The following is a 22,058-nucleotide window of genomic DNA, read 5'->3' as shown; positions in this document are numbered from 1 at the left end:
GATCACATAGTAGCCTATATATCTTGTTGCAAAGAATCATAACAGGAATCACAGTTAGTAAGTATATAAATCACCTTTTACTCTCCAGCAGTGCTTCCATTTACTAACAAATTGTGGTCTTTGTTAATCATAGGGATAACTGGTTAACTATACCTTGAAATATAGTGGGATATACACACAGTCAACAAATTGATAGTGTTAATCAGGCCATTTTGATCTTTTCTAGAAGGAAGCTATTAAATGTTAGATTAGAGTTTAAATATTTTTGAGGTCACAAGAGCTACGCAGATGGATCCAAATTCAGAGTGACTGCTTTTTAAATAAGCTTTATTGTTTTATTTTTTTTTTAATCAGAACTTCCTTATCTCAGTTTGAATCCTATTTTAATGTTGTGGTTTAAATGAAGACATTTTTTAAGTGAGGTGGTGCTTTGAATTAGAAAGTTATTATTTCTTTTGAATTACAAAGTTATCTATAAAAGAAGCAAAGTAATATATTATTTATTTTGAATCAAGAACTTATCCATCAAAGAAGCAAAACCTCAAAGGTGCTATAACCTTTAAGTCACTGATCAGAGCTACTGAAGATTTTCCGTCAAGCAAATGCCCAATATATTTTGAATTACCTATTTCCCAGCAGCAGATAATGCATTATTTAAAAACTTCCTGTAAAAAAAAAATGAAAATAAAAAATAGGTTCTTGAATTGCTTCACACTTGCCACTTAATCCAACCACATATTTCATATGACTCAAAACATGTCAGCAGTGGCTTTGAGCTATAATACAGTAGAAGTGTTGAACTATTAATAATATTTCAGCCTGTGAGATGAATTTTTTGAGCTTCAGAAAGCATGAGGTGAATTCATTTGCATATAAAAAGAAATAAATTTGATTAGATCTGTATATCAAGCTGCTCCCTGGATGAGGAAATTCCTTTGTGCTCCTAATCATACATTGTTCTCTTTTAATGTACCTTACCCACTAATTAAGATAGAAGAGTGCATCTGAGGCAAGATGGTGCCACTCAAGTACTCAAAAAATCAGTTGTTTGAGGGTCTGTTAACGCAGAAATCCTAAATATTATAGGAGAGGATTAAGGATTCTGGGAGTTGATGGGCATGTTTGCAGGGCTGCAAGCTCAAATGTTTGGGAGAACCTGGGTTTATGAAAGACTTATTGAGAGAGCACATTTCATTCCATTTCATTTTATCTCACTTACTTCGATACACCTAGTTGGCATTTCTGCAGGCTTGTTTTCAATCATGAAGCGGTACCAGCCTTGTGGAAGGGAATGATCACAAATCATGTCCTGAATGGCTTTTTCCTGCAATTCCAGAGAATCAAAATTGATGCTACGATAGGCATGATGGAGAATACGATGTCCTTCTGGAAGGCATTCTGGAGCTAAGGGCAGAAAAGGAAGAGAATAGAAGTATCATAACTGTCAATAAGAATCAATACATTTATCGTATCTGTAGCTTTATGCTCACATTAAATCACAGCTCAGTATGAATGTTTGCACTCATTTTTCATATTCCAAAATAGGGATGGTTGAAAATTTCATTCAGTTTGATTTTTTACAAAAAAAATTCCAACGGGTATATGTTTCTTCTTTCAAGGAATAGAAAGAATCGGTGATTTTTTTTTAATGAATATATGAATTGAAGGGAGAAACAAAAAGGAAAGATGACTCCATCTTAAGAGTTTGGAGGACCTGAAACTTCAAGTGGAGCCACTCTTTAATTTTTTAAATAAGTTTCATTCAATGGAACGGAAAATATAAATACTTTTCAAAGACAAGACAAATTCTGTAAAATTTTCAGTTATGACATCTGAGGAATTTGAACCTCCATATTTATTAGGGTTCTCTAGGAGTCTGACTCCACTTTCATTGTACAATCATTTCTCAAACTAATCTGGGGTCTCCCTTGGTTCCAATATGAAAGCTCTGCTTGCAGGTCCCATGAGGCATGTCAGTCACCACTTTCTATTGTTGTTGTTAATTGCGAAGTCGTGTCCGACCCATCGCGACCCCATGGACAACGTTCCTCCAGGTCTTCCTGTCCTCTACCATCTTCTGGAGTCCATTTAAGTTCACACCTACTGCTTCAGTGACTCCATCCAGCCATCTCATTCTCTGTCGTCCCTTCTTCTATTGCCCTCAATCTTTCCCAGCATTAGGCCCTTCTCCAGTGAGTCCTTCCTTCTCATTAGGTGGCCAAAGTATTTGAGTTTCAACTTCAGGATCTGGCCTTCTAAAGAGCAGTCAGGGTTGATCTCGTCTAGGACTGACCGGTTTGAACGCCTTGCAGTCCAAGGGACTCGCAGGAGTCTTCTCCAGCACCATAGTTCAAAGGCCTCAATTCTTTGGCGCTCAGCCTTTCTTATGGTCCAACTTTCACAGCCATACATTGCAACTGGGAAAACATGGCCTGGACTATACGCACTTTTGTTGGCAGGGTGATGTCTCTGCTTTTTAGAATGCTGTCTAGATTTGCCATAGCTTTCCTCACCAGGAGCAAGCGTCTTTTAATTTCTTGGCTGCAGTCCCCATCTGAGGTGATCTTTGAGCCCAGAGAAATAAAATCTGTCACTACCTCCATTTCTTCCCCATCTATTTGCCAGGAATTGAGAGGGCCGGATGCCATGATTTTGGTTTTCTTAATGTTGAGTTTCAAGCCAACTTTTGCACTCTCCTTCTTCACCAGCATCAAGAGGCTCTTTATTCCTCTTCACTTTCTGCCATTAGAGTGGTATCATCTGCATATCTTAGGTTGTTGATATTTCTCCCGGCAATCTTAATTCCAACTTTTGATTCATCTAGCCCTGCCTTTCTCATGATGTGCTCTGCATATAAGTTAAATAGGCAGGGCTACAGTATACAGCCTTGCCGGACTCCTTTTCCAATTTTGAACCAATCAGTGGTTCCGTGTCCAGTTCTCACTGTTGCTTCTTGACCCGCATATAAGTTTCTCAAGAGACAAATGAAATGGTCTGGTACTCCCATCTCTTTAAGAACTTGCCACAATTTGTTGTGATCCACACAATCAAAGGCTTTAGCATAGTCAATGAAGCAGAAGTAGATGTTTTTCTGGAACTCCCTAGCTTTCTCCATGATCCAGTGTATGTTGGCAATTTGATCTCTAGTTCCTCTGCCTCTTCGAAATCCTGCCTGTACTTCTGGTATTTCTCGATCTACATACTGCTGGAGTCTAGCTTGTAGGATTTTAAGCATAACTTTACTAGCATGTGAAATGAGTGCAATGTTGCGATAGTTTGAACATTCTTTGGCGTTGCCTTTTTTTGGAATTGGAATGTAAACTGACCTTTTCCAATCCTGTGGCTACTGTTGAGTTTTCCAAATTTGCTGGTAAATTGAGTGTAGCACTTTTACTGCATCGTCTTTTAAGATTTTGAATAGCTCAGCTGGAATACTGTCACCTCCACTAGCTTTGTTGTTGCTCAGATTTTCTAAGGCCCATTTCACTTCACATTCTAGGATGTCTGGTTCGAGGTCAGTGACCATCTCATTGTGGTTATCTGGGATGTTAAGCTCATTCTTGTACAGTTCTTCTGTCTAGTTTTGCCATCTCTTCTTAATCTCTTCTGCCTCTGTTAGGTCTCTGCCATTTTGGTCCTTTATCATGCCCATCTTTGCATGAAACATTCCCTTCATATCTCCAATTTTCTTGAAGAGATCTCTGGTCCTCCCTATTCTGTTGTTTTCTTCTATTTCTTTGCACTGTTCATTTAAGAAGGCATTCTTATCTCTTCTAGCTATTCTCTGGAATTCTGCATTCAATTGGGTGTATCTTTTTCTTTCTCCCTGGCCTTTCGCTTCCCTTCTTTCCTCAGCTATTTGCAAAGCTTCCTCAGACAGCCCTTTTGCTTTCTTGCATTTCTTTTTCTTTGGGATGGTTTTAGTTGCTACCTCTTGTACAATATTGCAAACTTCCATCCATAGTTCTTCAGGCACTCTGTCTATCAGATCTAATTCCTTAAATATATTTGTCACCTCTACTGTATATTCATCAGGAATATGATTTAGTTCATACCTGAGTGGCCTAGTGCTTTTCCCTACTTTTTTCAATTTAAGCCTAAATTTTGCAACGAGAAGCTCATGATCTGAGCCACAGTCAGCTCCTGGTCTTGTTTTTACTGACTGTAAAGAGCTTCTCCATCTTTGGCTGCAGAGCACATAGTCAATCTGATTTCTATGTTGACCGTCTGGTGATGTCCATGTGTAGAGCCGTCTCTTGGGTTGTTGGAAAAGAGTGTTTGTTATGACCATCGTATTCTCTTGACAAAATTCTATTAGCCTGTGCCCTGCTTCATTTTGTATTCCAAGGCCAAACTTGCCTGTTATTCCTGTTATCTTTTGGCTTCCTACCTTAGCATTCCAATCCCCCATGATGATAAGGACATCATTTTTGGGTGTTAATTCTATAAGGTGCTGTAGGGCTTCATAAAACTGGTCAATTTCATCCTCTTCAGCACCAGTGGTTGGGGCATAGATTTGGACTATTGTGATATTGAATGGTTTGCCTATTAGCTTGTGCCCCCCAAAAAATCTCAAAACACTGAAAAGTTCTAGCGATTGAAGAAAACAAACAAATATTTTTCAAAGGGCAATAAAACTTTGTAAATGGTAGATTCCAATGTAGTAGGATAGTTAAGATCTTGAACTAGGACCACTTTGTGTTACTGCACGATTTTTGGCTAGTCACTCTCTCTCAGATCAGCCTACCTCACAGGACTGTTGTGGTAGGGAAAAATAGGAGGCAGCACTATACATAGTGCCTGGTGCAGGATATATGCTGCCTTTAGCTCTAGTGTACCCGAATGAAATGTGCCATATAAATCTAAAGAATCATCATGATCTTTTATTCTTTTTTTCCCTTGTGGAATCCTAATCTTTCACCATTATGTGTTGAAAATAGCAACTTTGATATTGCTGTTATGGATAAATGATAAACCTGTTTGCTACCTTTTTTTTAGCTTTGAGGTACACTAGATATAATGTAAGAGAAAGTACAACTGCCTAAATGAATTGTGACAAATAAAGATAATAAATGATATTAATTCAATTATGTTCTTGATGGTAAACAATCTCCTCCTCCTCCTCCCTCATTGATTCCTAAACTTTAATCACTATATTAAACAACGTCATACTTTCCATGCTGAGAATGCCTTTTACAACATGCCAAAACAGAAGCATGAGAATCCCATTGGATCTCTCCCTCTCTCTCCCTCCCTCTCTCTGCTGCACCTTCATGGATGCCACTAGATTTAAATGTATGATAAGCAGCAGGTTCTTTTCTGAATCTAAAGGCTGTTCTGTTTTGTTTGTTTTTAAGAAACATAACTGACACAAGATGGACCAGGCTTGTTTCATATAAATTCTGAAAATTGCTAGGGGACTGCTTTAAAATAGGCCTTTTGTTGATCAAAAACAAGTCTAAGAAATGCTGATTTCAGGCATATTTTCTATGATGCAACATAAACACCACAAGGCATTTTCTTGATATATTATATAAAAGAGAAAGGGAAAAAATGAGCTGTGAAAACAATGTATATGATTAAATGTATATAGCTAATGTGAGACAGAAAGACTAAATCATGCTTGTGCAGAGAATCGTGCTTCTTCCGAAGTCTGCTTACTATAGCATACTTACTATAGGAAGATGGAAGATAGAATCATGAAGCAAAAACACAGCGAATTAAAGGATTCCTCTAGTGCCTGAACTGTTTGGAGGCTAAGAATTCACCTAAAATTTAAATCTGAAATAGTCTGCGACACCACAAAAACAGAATGCAAGCAGTACTCTCCTAAAGTGATTCAAACCAAATTAGGGCCATCTAGGAGGTCTCACAAATTATTCAATACTTTTGAACATTGCAGAGAGGCAAATGCTACATCTGCTAAAAGCAATACTGATCTTTTTTTGTTGCTGTTGTTATTTTTTCAGAAGACTGTCAGATCTGTAGTGGAATTTAACCAGTCAACCAATAGGCAGGTAGGTAGGTAGGTAGGTAGGTAAGTAGGTGGGTGTGGTTTGTGGAAGCAACGGTACCAGAATCTCTCACAACCAAAAGGGAATTGAAAGGCAAGAGAACAGATCAGGATCAGATGAAAGATAACAGTCCCACAGGAAACCCACAGATCCAGTTGGAGACACAGATTTTCCAATGTCAAATGCATTCATTCAGGTAACTTGTCCCAAGTATATCAATACAATTTACTATTTCCATTGTTTCCTTGATTTTCCTTGTTTCTAGGTGATATTTCTAGGTGGTCCTCTTATTTTTCAACTTTTCTTTCATCTGTTCTAGCTTGCTTGCATCTTATTTTCAAACCTGATTTTCCATTTTGGTGGTACACCGTTTGCTTTTTTCTTGTTTACTGATTTTGCCTCCCAAGTATTCAGTTATAACAGTTTGTTACTACTAAGGTTATTTACTTTTCAGCTGGATATTCATGCAAGTTTCCCATTCAGACACTAGCCAGGTCCAGCTTTGCTTGACTTATTGAGATCAGCCAAGATTTAACCTGAGCCTGTGACGATGGAGCTATTTTACTTCTTCATTGTTTACAACTGTCTTCTCCAAACTGGAACTCTTCAGATGTAACTGAGTACAACTCCCAACATTTTTAGTCAGATTAATGTATTTCAGTGGCACCATCTTTGAGAATGCTGGCTTATTGATATAAGATGATGATGTATATATAGCTTTTGAAGACGAGTTCCTTGATGTAAATAGCTCTGTAGTTTTCTGTTAGCCTTGTTCATTCCATCATCAAACCATTTACTCAAACCACCTAATCTAATCCAGCCTTGGTTATTTTGTTTTTTTTTTATTGTTAGATGAACAAAAAAGAAGAAAACCTTTCAGATGTTTTGGAATTTACTTCTAGCTTGTGGATTTTGTAATCATAAAATTCATTTTATGAAAAATAAAATAGTTTCCACTCCGTGTCATGTTGCCACCATAGAATGTGAGCTTCTGCCAATATTATGCTCCTTCAACTTCATAATCAAAGAAGAATGCAATTTACATAGTTCCACCCCCATTATAAACTCCCTCCCTCATTCTTATCTAAATGGTTTATCATGGCCAAGGAAAGTACAATTAAAAGAGGGAAGGAGTTTGCTTTTACTATGTAATTTATATAAATGTACTCCTCCAATCCACCAAGCATCCAACCAATAGTTTCTGTCTGCCACTTCTGTATAAAGACTTGACTGCTTTTAAGTTGCAATATTTATGTCCACATGCACTCCGAAGCATGTTTTGGGAATCAGATCTGAAACAGTCTCATTGTTTCCATAGGAACAACAGGGATTGCTGTTAATTAACAAATAAATTTGTAGCAATTTTTCATCATAATAGAGATGTATCCTTGTCGCCAACATGATTAGTATGTAACAAGCTGTTATATGTTGAAAAGCATTACAATTCTAATAGTATTACTGAAATGAAAAAGCAGATTAAAGTTTGATTCAAAACATAAATACTTGAATAGGGAACCCTCTGATGTTTTACATTAATTCTACCATCAAACCACTTAATCTGGAACATTGTACCACAGACAGGACTTTGAAGTGTTTTTAATATTACATGGCTTTGAAAATAAAGGTTAATTCGGTAGCATATTATTCTGGATTTGGAAGAAACGAATAATCTTTTTCATTGTTTCTGTGAAACAAATCAGAAAGTACTGCTCATTTGCATAAAAGTTTATAGCATTATTTAGTTGAAAGGAAGGTCACTTACCATCTTAGGTTTTCCATTAAGTTATAAAAATGCTGCTGTTGCTAAAATGCTGGATAACTGTGCTCCCCATTTAGCTACTGAGAAAATAATTACCTAATCATACATACAAAAACCCCGTCTTCTATTAAGCAATTAATTAATTTTAAAAAACTTGAAACCAACAAGATTATGCAACATCCGTAAGAAAACAACTTTTTCATTAAGACTAATCAAAATCATTCAAATAACGTATAAAGTTTCAGGTTTTTCTGAATCCTTCAATAAGTAAGATTTTTTTAAAAAAAAAACCTAATTAGAGAAAAATAATTCCAAAGATTAGATGTTTTAGCCAGACGCAAATTAAAATCAGATTAAAACTATGCCCTGAATGCAGGAACTTGTGGCAAATTTCATTGATCTCAGATTACATTGCATTTAGGGACAAAAAAAAAATAAAAAATGGCTGTTGATATTGTTAATTCAAGTCTTAAAAAACATCAAATGACATGCAGGAATTGTGAAGTTAATATTGTATTGGAAATATGTAACTGAATTGCAAGGCACAACTGCTCAAATATAGAGAGTAGCAGGCAAGCTGAACTGCACTAATTTGAGTATTAGTTTTTATTGGCTTCCTAATAATAAATACCCATGTAAAGCTGTCATCTGACAAGGCTATCACATTGCTAATAAAAAATGGCCATATGGTTATTTCTTGTAATACTTAACTAATAAAACTCCTAGCATATTTTAGAACGAGAATTTCTTTTCTGGTTTTATTAGCCTTTGTAGAATTTGGATATCACTATAAATTCTAACTTGTCCACATTGAACAATTTTCATTTTTGTTTTGTTTTTTTCCTAGGAAAGGATTTTTAAATTCTAAACATTTTGCACAGAAACTTTAAATTAATGAAGGTGCCTTTGAAGACTTCTGAGCAATCAATGAGAAGAAAATTATAATTATGGTTATTGATTGGCTTTTTTCCTTTTTTGCATCTCTCAGATTGAAGCAATGTGACAAAATGCACGAGCTCTTACAACCTAATTTCAGCTAAAGATATAACCTCCAAATGATTTTTTCTGTGAAGATCAGGAATGTTATAAATGTAAATGCCTTGATTTTTTAAAATATATGAGTCTGTATTCAGATTAAATTTTGATTTCCACAGCTTCCCCTTCCAAGAATTCCTCTTTTCCTTAGAGAATCCATAATGCAATTTAATTACAGCCAGAATGAACATACTTCTGTCATACTCTTCCTAAAATTGGTAACTGATTTTTGTCAATATCCCCTTCACTATAACTCCCTCAGTCTCATTTATGCCACCAGTACATAAATAAATAAATAGAAACAGTGAAAAGCAAATTTAGAGAAATTCCCTCCCATTTGCCCTGCTCAGACTTGCTTCCCATATTGACTTGTGAGATTAAAACATGTGTTTTATTTCTGTCAGTACAAGGAAATATTACTCTGCTGTATGTCAAATTCAAAAATTGCTCAGTATTTTGAGCTAATTCCACTTTAGGTTCACTCTGGCAAACCAAAGCAGTGCAAAATGGTGAGGGACCCATATAGTAACAGCAATTACTGGGATGGTTATTGGATCTTCTAGCCTGAGTTGACTGATATTATGGCATCTCCACCACTGAACAGATTGCTGATGAGAAGTGTGTCTGTGGATGATAGGGATGAAGTATAATCTAATGGAACATTGGTTCTAATATAAGACCGAGGGAACTAACCAGCTCAGGAAGTAGATTAAAAGACAGTATACTGTTATTGCATTTGTTATTATTCTATTTCTGTTGGTTGCTAGAAGGAAAGATATGTTGGATTTTTTTCAAAAAAAAAAATGCCTCATGTGCTAAAACAGCTAGGCTAGACCTCTGTATACAGAGCCCTGACTTGAGAGAGAAGAGGAATAATTTGCTACTCTGCCTCAGGCAGAGAACTGTCTAAGGCAGTCTTAGTCAGGCCTTGGAATTCATGTAATAGTGATGTTTTCACTCCATAGTTTTAATATTCTGGCAAATGCAGTACTTTGGGCATGGGAATTGGTTAAAAATGACTATGGGATATGTAAGAACAAATCTATTAAGAAAAATACAAACTTTATTGGGAGAATTGAGGAAAAAGGATTCTTTTTCAGGGGTCAAGGAATATTTTTGAGGAATATAGTCACTTTGGGGGAAATATTCTCTTTATAAATTGGATTGGGAATTGGATTTTGTGCATGCAAATCGTACATATTTTATACATGCATGAAAGGTAAATGGAACTTTACATATATGCAAAAGCGTATAGTGCACAAATAAATTTGGTCTATTGCATCCAAAGGACTCTAAACTCAGCTTTATTAAATCAAAGGCTTAGTTATTATTCACCAACACTTGCTGTGGTCTCTCTTCAGACATCCCAGGCTTGGAAACTTATTAAAACTGTGTAATTTAATAACAGAGGTTCAGCACAATTTGTATGGAATAATTCATTCTTCTTGGGGCAAGGTGTTTCTTAAATTTAAATCCTGTCCCTAATACTTCCTTGCCTATTGCTTAAATATGTAGCAGGTTCTAGGCTGAGTATCAGAATTGTAAGAAACTGGAAGCAGGCAACTTGCTTGTTATCAAGATAAAATGTTTATTCTTAAATATGTGTCAGTCTATGACAAGTTAGGGAACAGAGTCAGCTAAGCTAATTCTAGTTTATTATAAAGCTACATTGACAGAATCTTGCAAGCCTGAAAGTACATTTGTCCCCCATTTCTTTTACAGTCCAAGTAAACAGGGAAGATCTCCTCTGAGCATCTTGCTGTGCCCACTGTCCACCTGTGGACTATGCTGCCTCTTGCCTGACCATTCCCTTGGCAACGTCTCTTTGTCCAATCTCCTAAGGTTATTTCAACATACCATTACATAGGAGAATAAAGCACCAAATTTGTCAATCTTTTTTTTTAACCACTCCCTATCAAGTTGCATTTCCATTATTTGTAAAGCAGTGATTTTGACTAATTTAAATGCTACGCTATACGAATTCTTCATTAAGAAGTATACATAGCTGCCAAATATGGGAAACCTTTGGCCATTTTAATGTGTGCCAATCTGATTAAATGATGCTGAAACCATAACAACATGTCCCAGGTACTGTACCGAAACCCCTTTTCAGACACGCTTTGGAATTTTACAAAGCTCCCCTTTATTTAATTGAAACTTTCTTTTTTATATAGATGTTATTATACGTTTTACAAAAAAATATGAAAACTAACACAAACTAATAAAGAGTGAAAGAAACTAAGAAAAGAAAGAAGAAAAAAGAGAAAAGGTGCAAAGAGAATGGAAAGAAACAGAAAAAAGAACCTTCTGATTCTTTTGTAAGTAGATTTATGATGTTAATTCTTTATGGTCTTTTTTATTAATTATCCAGTTTTTTAATCATCAAAACCACAAATATGTGAGTGTTATTAGAATACTGAGGTGATTTTAAAAAGTACTTAGGGAAAGTAGTATTTTTTGTATGAATTATTAAGGTTCATTTTGCTTCACTGGGAAGAGATATTATTCTCTAATAATTAATTATGGTTTAGTCTCAAATGTGTTCCTACAACTATGAAGATTTATTATCGTCATTCAATTACTTACAAAATCTATTTTCTAACTTATGTTTCATGATTCTGGACTCGTTCTGCTCATTTTATGTCATCAGTGCCCAAGCAATATTGTTAGGTCCAGAATTATTACATTGCAGAATCATGCATGTTCCTCTATGAAGAAAAACTCTGTGATCAGTGGAGGCTTTAGTCAATAAACACAAGTGAAAGGTGAGTTTTGCTTATTCTTTTTTATCTTACAGTACCTTAAGCCACAGATTTTTCCAGTGAGCCCTGCATGGTATGGATCAGATTTGGGATACTGCAAGAGACTAAAACAAAAAAAGGATTGGGTGGGAAGGCGTGGGGAAGGGATCCTTTCATCCTAGTGAAGTCTCTACTGTACTGACTCAGAAGATCCCGATAAAGGGCACAATCAGGTCATGCAGCTTTACTTCTGAGTCTCTCTGCTCAGATGTCTGTGCTACATGGGAAGCCATTCATCATTGCCTTTCAGTCAAGATGCTTTGGGATAGCAGGATAGAGCAGCTATTTTTCTTTAGAACTAATCTGCTGCCATTTGCAGATTTCCCTAGAAATCTGTATATCCATTCTACTGTATATCCATTTACTAGTATAGAGCTGTAACACTATATTATATAGTAGTGATAGCACTTTCTTTGCTAGAACTGAGTCTTTTTGTATCAGTTTTCTGTGGATGTAGTCAGTGGTGGGATTCAAATATGTGGATGCCGCTTCCAGAAGTCCATTCTGGGCCTGAGCAACAAAAAGTTAGCTACCAGTTCTGCTGAACTGGTGCGAACCGGCTGAATTCCACCACTGGATGTGGTATTCCCTTTGAAAAATGTATGAAAAGTGGCCTTCTAAAGCAGCGGTTCTCAGCCTGTGGGCCGCAACCCCTTTGGGGGTTGAACGACCCTTTCACGGGTCGCCTAAGACCATCAGAAAACACATATTTCCGATGCTCTTAGGAACCTGTCTTGCTTTCAACTCCCCCTAAAATTCTTCATTCAGGCAGGCTTCCAGAGTTCGACTGGCAGGATGCAGGTAATCCCTCCATCCTGCCGCCTCCCACGGCACCGTCCCGCTCCGCACCTTATGCCTCAAGCCTCCATGACACAGAACCGCTGGCAGGGTCCCCAATGGCTGCTGACATGCTCCCTGCCGCCGGCGACCATGAAAGCCCTGGCAATTGCTCCAGCCGAAGAAGCGGGTGGCGGGGAGGCTGCCGCAGCGCCGATCTTCTGCGCCCATCAGCTGGTGACCCCCTGAATGTGCGCTTATCAGCTGGGAGGTCTGGCAATGGAGCTGGCCGGCGTGGAGGGCAATGGGGAGTTGGCAGCTCGGCGGGCGGGTTCCCACCTGCCAGCAAATGTTGGGCCCACGGGGCTCAACACAGAGTCGACGGTCCAACGTAACTTCCCTCTTCGGATGAGAAAGAAGGAATCTCTCCCGCCCATGTTCCTTCCCCCCCCCAAGCAACAACAGGAGGTTGCAGACAACTAAGTCAGCCGGTGCAGGAAGCCCTGGAATGGCCAGTCCAGGGTGCCTGGTTGCAGTGCTGGATGTCTTTTGCTCCTCCTAGAAGCCGATGGCAAGAGAAAGAAGTCGTTCAAACTTCAAGCTAGCTACTGGACGCCTATTTGCACTTCCCCCCTTTTTTTGAGTACTTGTCTGCCAACTCATCCCATCTGTAAAAGAAAAAGTCTTCCACCCAAGCATAACTTTTAAGAATTTTAAGGATTTTTGAGAGGAAGAGAGAAATAGAGAGAGGGAGAGAAAGAAGGAAAGAGAAATAGAGAAAGAGAGAGAAAGAGAGAGTGACAGGGAGAGAGGGAGAAAGAGGGGAGGGAGAAAGGGGGAAAGAGAGAGGGAGGGAGAGGGAGAGAAAAAGGAAGAAAGGGAGAAAGAGAAAGGGAGAAAGAAAAGGAGAGGGAGGGAGAGAGATAAAGAAGAAGAGAGGGAGAGAGAAAGGGAGAGAGAAATGGGGGAGAGAAAGAGGGAGAGAGGGAAAGAAAGAGGGAGACAGAGAGAGAGGGAGAGAGAAAAACAGGGAGAGAGAGATTAAATTAGTAACATGATTGTTAAATGAATCTGGTTTCCCCCATTAACGTTGCTTTTCAGAAGGTTGCAAAAGGCGATCACATGACCCTGGAACAATGTGACCTTCATCAATAAGAATCAGTTGCCAAGCATCAAAATGTAAATCATATGACCCTGGGGATGCTGCAACGGTCATAAGTGTGAAAAATGGTCGTAAGTCACTTTTTTCAGTGCCGTTGTAACTTTGAACAGTCACTAAGCAAACTGTTGTAAGTCAAGGACTACCTGTACTTTATCACTTTTTTCGATTTTATTTTGGTCATCATGTTTTTGACACCTCGCTAGGTGACTGGTGGTACTCGAATGTTGCCATATTCTAAAAGTGGTACAATCGGTGAAAATGTTGAAAAGCCTTGCACTAATGGACCAATTATTTCCTTCACTTTTTTCTTGTTTTTTACATGTTGAAAGAAGCTTTTTTTGTTATTTTTGATTTTGGTTGCAAGCCTTAGTTCATTTTGAGCCTTAGCTTTCCTCACTTCATCTTTGCAGGCTCGGGCTATTTGCTGATATTCTGACTTAGTATACGGATTTGTATACTTCTCATTCATGCCATTTTTGTTGGGCTCTTGCAAAGATTGCCCCGAGAATTTCTGATCTGGTGAGAAAGAAGCAATCTCAACCTACGCACTGACGTTGGCTTTTTACGCATACTGTCGCAAAATGTAGCAATGTAGTTTATTGTTGTTATATTAAGACTGTTACCTATGCTATACTATGCTTCAAGGCAAAAATTCATTTATTTGTAATTAAAAATAAATATTTCACAATATATAATTACATATAATGCTTTAATTATGTTCAATTTGTAACAATGAAAATACATCCTGCATATTAGATATTTACATTACAATTCATAACAGTAGCAAAATTACAGTTATAAAATAGCAACGAAAATAATTTTATGGTTGGGGGTCACCACAACATGAGGAACTGTATTAAAGGGTTGCGGCATTAGGAAGGTTGAGAACCACTGTTCTAAAGTATTAGGCTGCTAGCCAAGTCGTGTCTATTTTTTGCAGACAGAATATCCAGGGTTTAAACCCTGACATTTTCGGTTAAAAGAATCAGATAAGCAGACAGTGTGTAAACCATTTGCCTTCCCTGGAAATGAGAAGAACCAACAGAATGACTCCATATAAAGAGCTTCATATATCTCAAGAAAACAAGGAAGAGTGTATAAGAATAATAAGTCATGCATGTATGGTTATATGAGGCTTTATGAAGGAAATCCCTGAGGACTGATAAAAACTACAATCTGAGGGAAAACCTGGGTCTTCAATACACTTTTTCCCTGCCTTCTATTAAACAAAGCAAAATATTAAGCTGAACATGGAAATGCTTTTTGAAACACAGAAATACATAACTATATAAAATATACATAGTATATAAAATACATTCCAAATTACAGGGTTTAAAACAGCAAGTAAATATAAAAGCTATATTTCTGTGTTTCGAAAAGCATTGCCATGTTCAGCTTAATATTTTGCTTTTATTTGTTTAATGGAAGGTAGAGGAAAAGTCTACTGAAAATCCCTCAGATTTTAGTTTTTATCAGTTCTGAAGAATTTGCTTTAGCACTACTAATATTCAACTTTAAATGGTTTGAGAATACAAAATGTAAGCACCAGGGAGAGCATTCTACATTCTATAGCCAGGGTGGCTACTAATAAAAGCTTTTCAGATTCTGTTCATTTAGCCTTACAATAAAGTAGAATTGGTCCAATTGGTTATGTTTCCTGCCTGGTCTACCTGGAAAGACTGATATCTATCATGCAAGCCTTCAAGTACAACTCACCTGCCGTCTACTTTACGGTCTGAGAAACCAGGGAGGGTTCTTTTGACCCTGTTACTGTGCTCACTATACAGCTGTGGGCTATGTCTTCTCTTATCTGACCATTCTCTAGGAAGCCTCTCTTTGACCCTCTCCCAAGGTCTTCCCCATATACCATTATAGGGATCTTAAAGCATAGGGATCTGGTACATATACTGTACATATACAAATATACAAATATTCTATCAGCTAGTGAGATGTCAAAAACATATTCAGAGACTGATGCCATTAGGAAGTGAGATTGGAAAAGGAGTAGACCATCTGTCAACTAGGAAACCACCAGACATGACACGCCCATTGACCTGTTTCAAGCTGCAGAAGAAGAGGGCAGTGAACTGTTAACAGCTGTAGATTGACAAATATGGAACAAGACAATATAAGATAGAAGCAGGGAAAAATAGAATATACTTTATACTGAATTTGAAGAAGAATGTAAAAATTCCCAAATCATTGCACTAATTTTTATGAAAAGTTTTGCTTAAGAGACCGATACTTGAACAGAAAAATGCCAAATGAATAGGCAGATTTCAGAAAAGCTGGATGAACATGAGACCAACATAATATCAAAACTGGAGAGAGGAAAAAGTATATAAGATAATTTGTTTAATTACAGCAAGGATTTTGCATCATGCAAGAAGGTGAAACAATTATGTATATGTCAGAATATCTGATTATCTTTCTGAGAAATCTTTTTTAGTGAATAATAAATTACTGTGAGTCAGGAAAATTAGACTGGTTCAAAAGAGAAAAGTATGAAAAAAGTATCCATATTGTCCCCATTTATGTTTAATTTACACAGTGAATATATTACAAGAATGGCAGGATTGGAAAAGATGCCAGCTGGTATCAGAATTAAAGGTTAACTGTCTGAAACATGCAGACATTGCTATATTATTAGTTAAAAGACAATTTATGGAAACAAAAATAAAATTAAAAAGGTAATGTTAAATATTAAAGGAAAATTAATATAAACCACCATGTGTAGGAATCTCAGAGTTGACTGAGAAGCAATGAAGGTTGTAGATAATTATTGGGGGGGGGCTCAAGAATAAATATATACACTGTGATAGAGAGGAAAAGGGGAGATTAATTCTAGAGAGGAAGACAATAAGAAACTTAATAGCTTATGAAGGATAAGGGTATTCCAGTGACAGTAAAGAACAAAATAGTTAAAGCAGTCATTTTTCAACTCTTAATGTACTGTTGTGAAAGCTGGAGAAAGAATGAGTCTAAGAAGATAGATGCCTTCAAATAATGGATTTGGAGACTGCAATAAGAAACAATCCATCAGTCCTGGACCAAATAAAAACCGACTGCTTTCTTAAAGTGATGATCCATAAGCAGAAACTAACATATACTGAGCAAATTATGGAATAGAAAAACTACTCTGCTTGGCAAGGTTGAGTTAAAAAGAAGGGGAGAAGGAGGAGGAGGAGGAGGAGGTGGTGGTGGTGGTCATCCTTGGAAGAGCTGCAGATTACCAGTGGGACAAATCAAAATAGTGAGCATGTATCTAGTCACTAAGACTCCGTGGCACCTAGATGAGATATTAAGCAAAGACTGTTAGGATTTCTAAAAGAAAATTGTTTCACGTTTTCCTTTGGTGCAAATAAATAGATCATTTTTGGCTTTTTACATGAATAAAGCTCTGTCTATCTTCAAGAAAGCCAAGTGTCTGTTAACAGAAGTTAATTGACAATGCCAATGGTATTAAGATGGTTATGGTCAGAGATTTCTTACATTCCCAGAAACTGTCTCCAGCATAATTGCATTGTCTGCAGCTTCAGTGGAATGTTAGTTTTGCTTGGATTCTCTCTAAATGACCAAACTGATTCTGTAACGAACTGTGTTTGTCATGGCCTCTGCAATCCTAAAACATTAGTTTTTATTAAAAGGCACATTTAGCACAATGCATATTGTTTCTTGAATGTGCCTATACCACGCTGTATCTATCACAAGAGGCCACCAAGATGAAACTCTGGACTGAATGAATAATAGACTGAAGTGTATTTTTTCTGCTATTATGCTTGATTTTGTTAGGAGAATGTTCACTCCTTGGATCAAGAATTTCAACTACAATTCATACCTTTCATATATAATTAAATTAAAAATAATTAAAATTAAATATAATCTAATCATTTTTATCATTAGCTAAAACTCTTTCTTACCATTTTGCTTCAAGTAACATAAAAAGCTATCCCCCCTGCAAATTCATCCTAAAACATTTGCTGTATCTTGTTTATAAAAATCATATTTTTCCATCTATAAGATGCACCCTTGTATAAGACGCCCTGGCATAAGAGTTTCTCCACACCGATCAGCTGTTCGGCAGAGCGCCGGAAGTTTGGCTGGCCAACGATCTTGCCCCTTCCCGTTAGTGGTAAGCTCACAGGGGCTTGGCACCTGCACCAGGCGGCATGACAACCCACACAGGCATGCCCTGTGCTGCGGAGGTTACAATTATTTTTTCCGTGTATAAGACACTGCACCTATATAAGACGCACCTGATTTTTGAACAGGGTGTTTGCAGGAAAAAATAGCTTCTTATACATGGAAAAATACAGTACTTTCTGAAACCTAAAACTATCCCTGTACATTATGATTGACTGTATGATTATGTAAATAAATCATAGTCTCATGTATGCTGGTCCCAGTACCTACATATGTATTTTTCCCACCATACTTTATTTCCTCTAACCTCTGTGAGAAAATCTGGAGGGAAGCTATGTTTCTGTTTTCTTCATTATGATACAAGTCAGGAACATGGTGGCTCACATGGTTAAGATGGTGGGTTGGAGGTTAGCAAGCCTATGTTTGAGATCTGAATGCTGCTGCATGGCAGGTGTGAGCTCCTGTCATTCACTCCAGTTCCTTGACAGGGATATGAAAGGAGCTCCTATGGGTGTCCCCCAGGCAACAGTGATATCACCAGCTATTCCTTTCAACTCAGAAGCATGTTAAACTCTGCCTCCAACATAATCCAACAGGGATTATGATATAGGGGTCCATATGACCCAGGATGCAACTGTAGCTGGACAGCTGTATCAACACTCAAGCAAGCATAATTCTGCTCCCCTTTACTCCTCCTAACTGAATGTAGAAATGTCAGAAAGAACAAGGTGCGGAATATAGAATATTGCTGTCTTCTGTAGCCTTCATGTTTTCTTTAGGAATGCACAAAGCATGAAAATTGGGCAGGTTGTATGTCACATTCCTACAGACCGGCAGTCCTGCTTTTCCTAACACTTTTCAAGTTCCACAAAATTATACAGAGAATAAACATACCATTTTTCTGAATGGCTCTCCTCTTGTTACTTGTCTAAATGTGTCCTAAACGCTTCCCCTTGTGTTTTGGGATAACAATTTCCAAGTGGGAAAGAAGAAATGAATCTAGAGATCTCCCACAGCCATGCCTGGTCTTCAGGCTGATAAATGTCAAAGTAATTTGGCTTCCCTTGTTTATCCTTAACATTGCAATCTAATTCAGAAGTAAACCCAAAATAAAAACCCAGTGCCTACACTTTCCAGATAATTTCATTACGGCTCATATTGATTCATCAGTTTGTCTCATTAATATTAATGACATTCAAATGGCTAGATTCCTGCATGCTGGGATAAGGGTTTACTCTGAGGAATGTAACTCCCTTGGATGAATTAATCTAAATGCACTTCTTTGCAGAGATAGGGTACTGCATTATGCTACTCATTACAGTGATATAAATGTGGGAAGACTGAGCCTCTTACCGACTTGTGCAGTATTTTACTAGATTTAGCCCTATGCTTATGTGGATTTGTGCTACTGAGGGATTATTACAAGTAGCTAATAATTTTCTAGTTAATTTAAATTCTATCTCTATAAACACAAGAATCATTCTACATAAAATTAAGAGTCCAATACTAAACACCAGAATTAGTTTCAGCAGTCCAAGGCATTAAAGTATGTAGCTCTACCACCTCATACCTGTTTCATGACGTTCTCCTAAACCTCGAGTCCTTCAGATGGTCTGGATTTCAAGACTCTGTTGTCTGAAATCTAATATATCATTCAGTTATTGAAGGGTTCTTTATATGTAAAAGCCAATCTCTTTTTACTCAGTTATACCAAAGTATTAGTATAAACTAGGGATGTGTTAACTTCAGCCCCAGGACCTATTTTAAACTTGATATTAAATTGTATGGTTTAATGTAATTGAATGGGGAAATCATTAAATAATAACAAATTGCCACTAATAAAATTATTGTGTTCAAATTTGTTGTCCCTAAATCTTCAAGTACAATAGATTTTTTAATAAATATGCTTTTTATGAATTTATCAAGTAACCTCCAATTAACCATTACATCTTGTGTTAATGAATTTCATATGAACCACGCTGGCATAATTACCACTTGTGCACAATAATATTTGGTGACACAGCACAATATGTGAATTAGGTTCATGGTCTTTAGTTTGGCTCAACCTTTGGCATATTGAAGTAGAGCTGGAAAAGACAAACTATCAGTCAGTGCTGAAAATATTCATTATAAGACAAGTTCTTATAAAGTTTTGTTTCTTTTGAATAACTTCACAAGCTTTCCTTCTTTTTCTGGCCTTTATTAGCACTGTATGATAAGCTGCTGGCTTGTATGATATGTTAATACAATACATCCATTCCATTAACTAAAAGTAAGGAGAAGTAATTCATGTCCATTAATCCTCCTTGGAAATACAGATAATCCTCATTTAATGTCACAACTGAAACTGGCAACTTGGTCATGAAGCAAACTAAATGAAACTACAACTGTGCTTATTATCTTACTTTGCTTTCCTTCACTCTACAGACTTTCAAAAGTCATAAATGCAAGGATTGATCATAAAGTTATTTTTTCGTCATTGTTGCAAGTGCAAATAGTTGCTAAACAAGGCAATTGTAAACAAAAACTACCTTTGTAAGAATAGAAAGATACTTATAACATATATTTTCCATTTATGTTGATTTATTCTGCAAAGAACAATATTATATGAGCCATGCTGCTATAACAATTATACCATTTTTAACACGTAAATATAATAACAACTATAAGGGGCATTGTCTTACCTAAACGCCTTTTCTCAGCATGAAGATGTAGCATCCACTGATGGGTAATCAAAGCTTTCCTGCTCAGTTTAGACTAAGACCAAACTTTAGCCATCCCTCCCTTGGGCCGTCCTTTCCCAGTTTTGACGAGGCGAAGAATTCATGAGATCTGACACAATAGCTCATCCTGTAAGAAATCTGCCTAGACTAACTGTTAAGGGTGGGTGTGGATGCTACATCTTCATGCTGAGAAAAGGCGTTCAGGTAAGACAATGCGCCTTCTCCAGCATGATAGATGTAGCATCCACCAATGGGACATACCAAAGCCACCCATGTCCCTGTCGAGAGGGAAAGTCTAGTCTTGTGATTCGTGTGTAGAAACTACCTGCTGCAAGATCCTTCTCCCGAAGGATGCATCTGTTGCAGCAAACTTATCAAGCTTGTAATGCCTTATAAATGAAGAGGGGGAAGACCAGGTAGCTGCCCTACAAATCTCCTCAACCGAAGCCTGGGTAGACCAGACTGCAGATGTGGCCGTGCTACACGTTGAGTGAGCTGTGATGTTGGCAGGAACCGGAAGGGACTGAGCCTTGTATGCATAGGAGATGCACACGCCAATCCATCTTCCAATGGTTGAAGATGACACCTTCAGACCCATGGAAGAAGGTTGGAATGACACGAACAGTGCCTCCGTCCTGCAAAATGTTGCAGTTCATTTCACATAGTGCTGCAAAGCCCTGCGCACGTCTAATGTGTGCCACAACCTTTCCAAGTGATGAGACGGACGAGGACAAAAATCCGGGAGAACCAGATCCTGAGACCTATGGAACCAGGTATTGACTTTCGGGATAAAAGAAGGATCCAATTTGAGGACCACTCTGTCATCCAGAAAAATACACAGGTCACTCCTGACTGAGAGCGCGGCCAGTTCTGAAATACGTCGTGCCGATGTGTTGGCTACCAAAAAGGCTACTTTCAAGGAAAGAAAGTGCAGAGAGCAAGATCTAATGGGCTCAAACGGTGACCCAGTGAGGACCTGCAGCACCTTTGGCAAGTCCCATGTGGGATATCTATGTACCACAGGAAGACCAGTGTTAACGGCTCCCTCAAGGAAGGCCGTAACTGCCAGATGATGTGATAACTGGACCCGATTCTCACAAGTGAGCACAGTGGATAATGCTGCAATCTGTCTGTGAATGGTATTATGAGACAGTCCTTTGTTCAGGCCCTCTAAAAGGTAGTCTAATATGATCAGGATGGTGACAGCCAGCAGGTCAACCTTCAGAGTGTTACACCACACGCAGAAATATCTCCACGTGGCATCATAAATCCTATTGGTTGAAGGACGTCTAGAGGCTTGAATTACAGTAATCAATCCAGATGAATAGGACTGCTTAAATAAGCTCTCCTACTCAAGTGCCAAGCGGCTAGTTGAAGCCACTGTGATTCTGGGTGTTGGAGTTGACCCTGACTGAGTGAGATGTGATCTGGTGGGATCTTCCACGGCGGGGAGATCGAAAGATCCACAAGGTCGGCAAACCAAGGTCGCCTTGGCCAGTGTCGGACCACCAAGATTAAATCTGTCTGTTCTAAGAGAAGCTTTCGGATGATGGCTGGAATCAGTGGAAGTGGAGGGAAAGCGTACAGAAGCTCCCTGGGCCACCTGCTGCGGAGAGCATCTGTTCCCTCTGCCCCCCGTGACAG

At 37.9% G+C, this 22,058-nt stretch overlaps 1 protein-coding gene across 1 annotated transcript in view; it reads right to left on the bottom strand.

Moving 5' to 3' along the window:
- VWDE (von Willebrand factor D and EGF domains) overlaps positions 1–22,058 on the bottom strand; it is a gene marked incomplete at its 3' end in the record, with an annotated part of 157,307 nt that overhangs the window by 131,219 nt on the left and 4,030 nt on the right. The window contains exons 4-5 of the mRNA XM_039360249.1: positions 21,252–21,710; positions 1,220–1,404 (exon numbers count right to left, since the gene is read on the bottom strand). Of these exons, the coding sequence (XP_039216183.1) occupies positions 1,220–1,404; positions 21,252–21,710 (644 nt within the window). The remainder of the gene's footprint in view (positions 1–1,219; positions 1,405–21,251; positions 21,711–22,058) is intronic.

The sequence above is a fragment of the Crotalus tigris genome, unplaced genomic scaffold (assembly GCF_016545835.1).
Source record: "Crotalus tigris isolate CLP2741 ecotype Arizona unplaced genomic scaffold, ASM1654583v1 scf7180000019170.200965, whole genome shotgun sequence".
NCBI lineage: Eukaryota > Metazoa > Chordata > Lepidosauria > Squamata > Viperidae > Crotalus > Crotalus tigris.
Note: the sequence above shows the minus strand (reverse complement) of the source record. Positions and strands in the feature narration are given on the sequence as shown.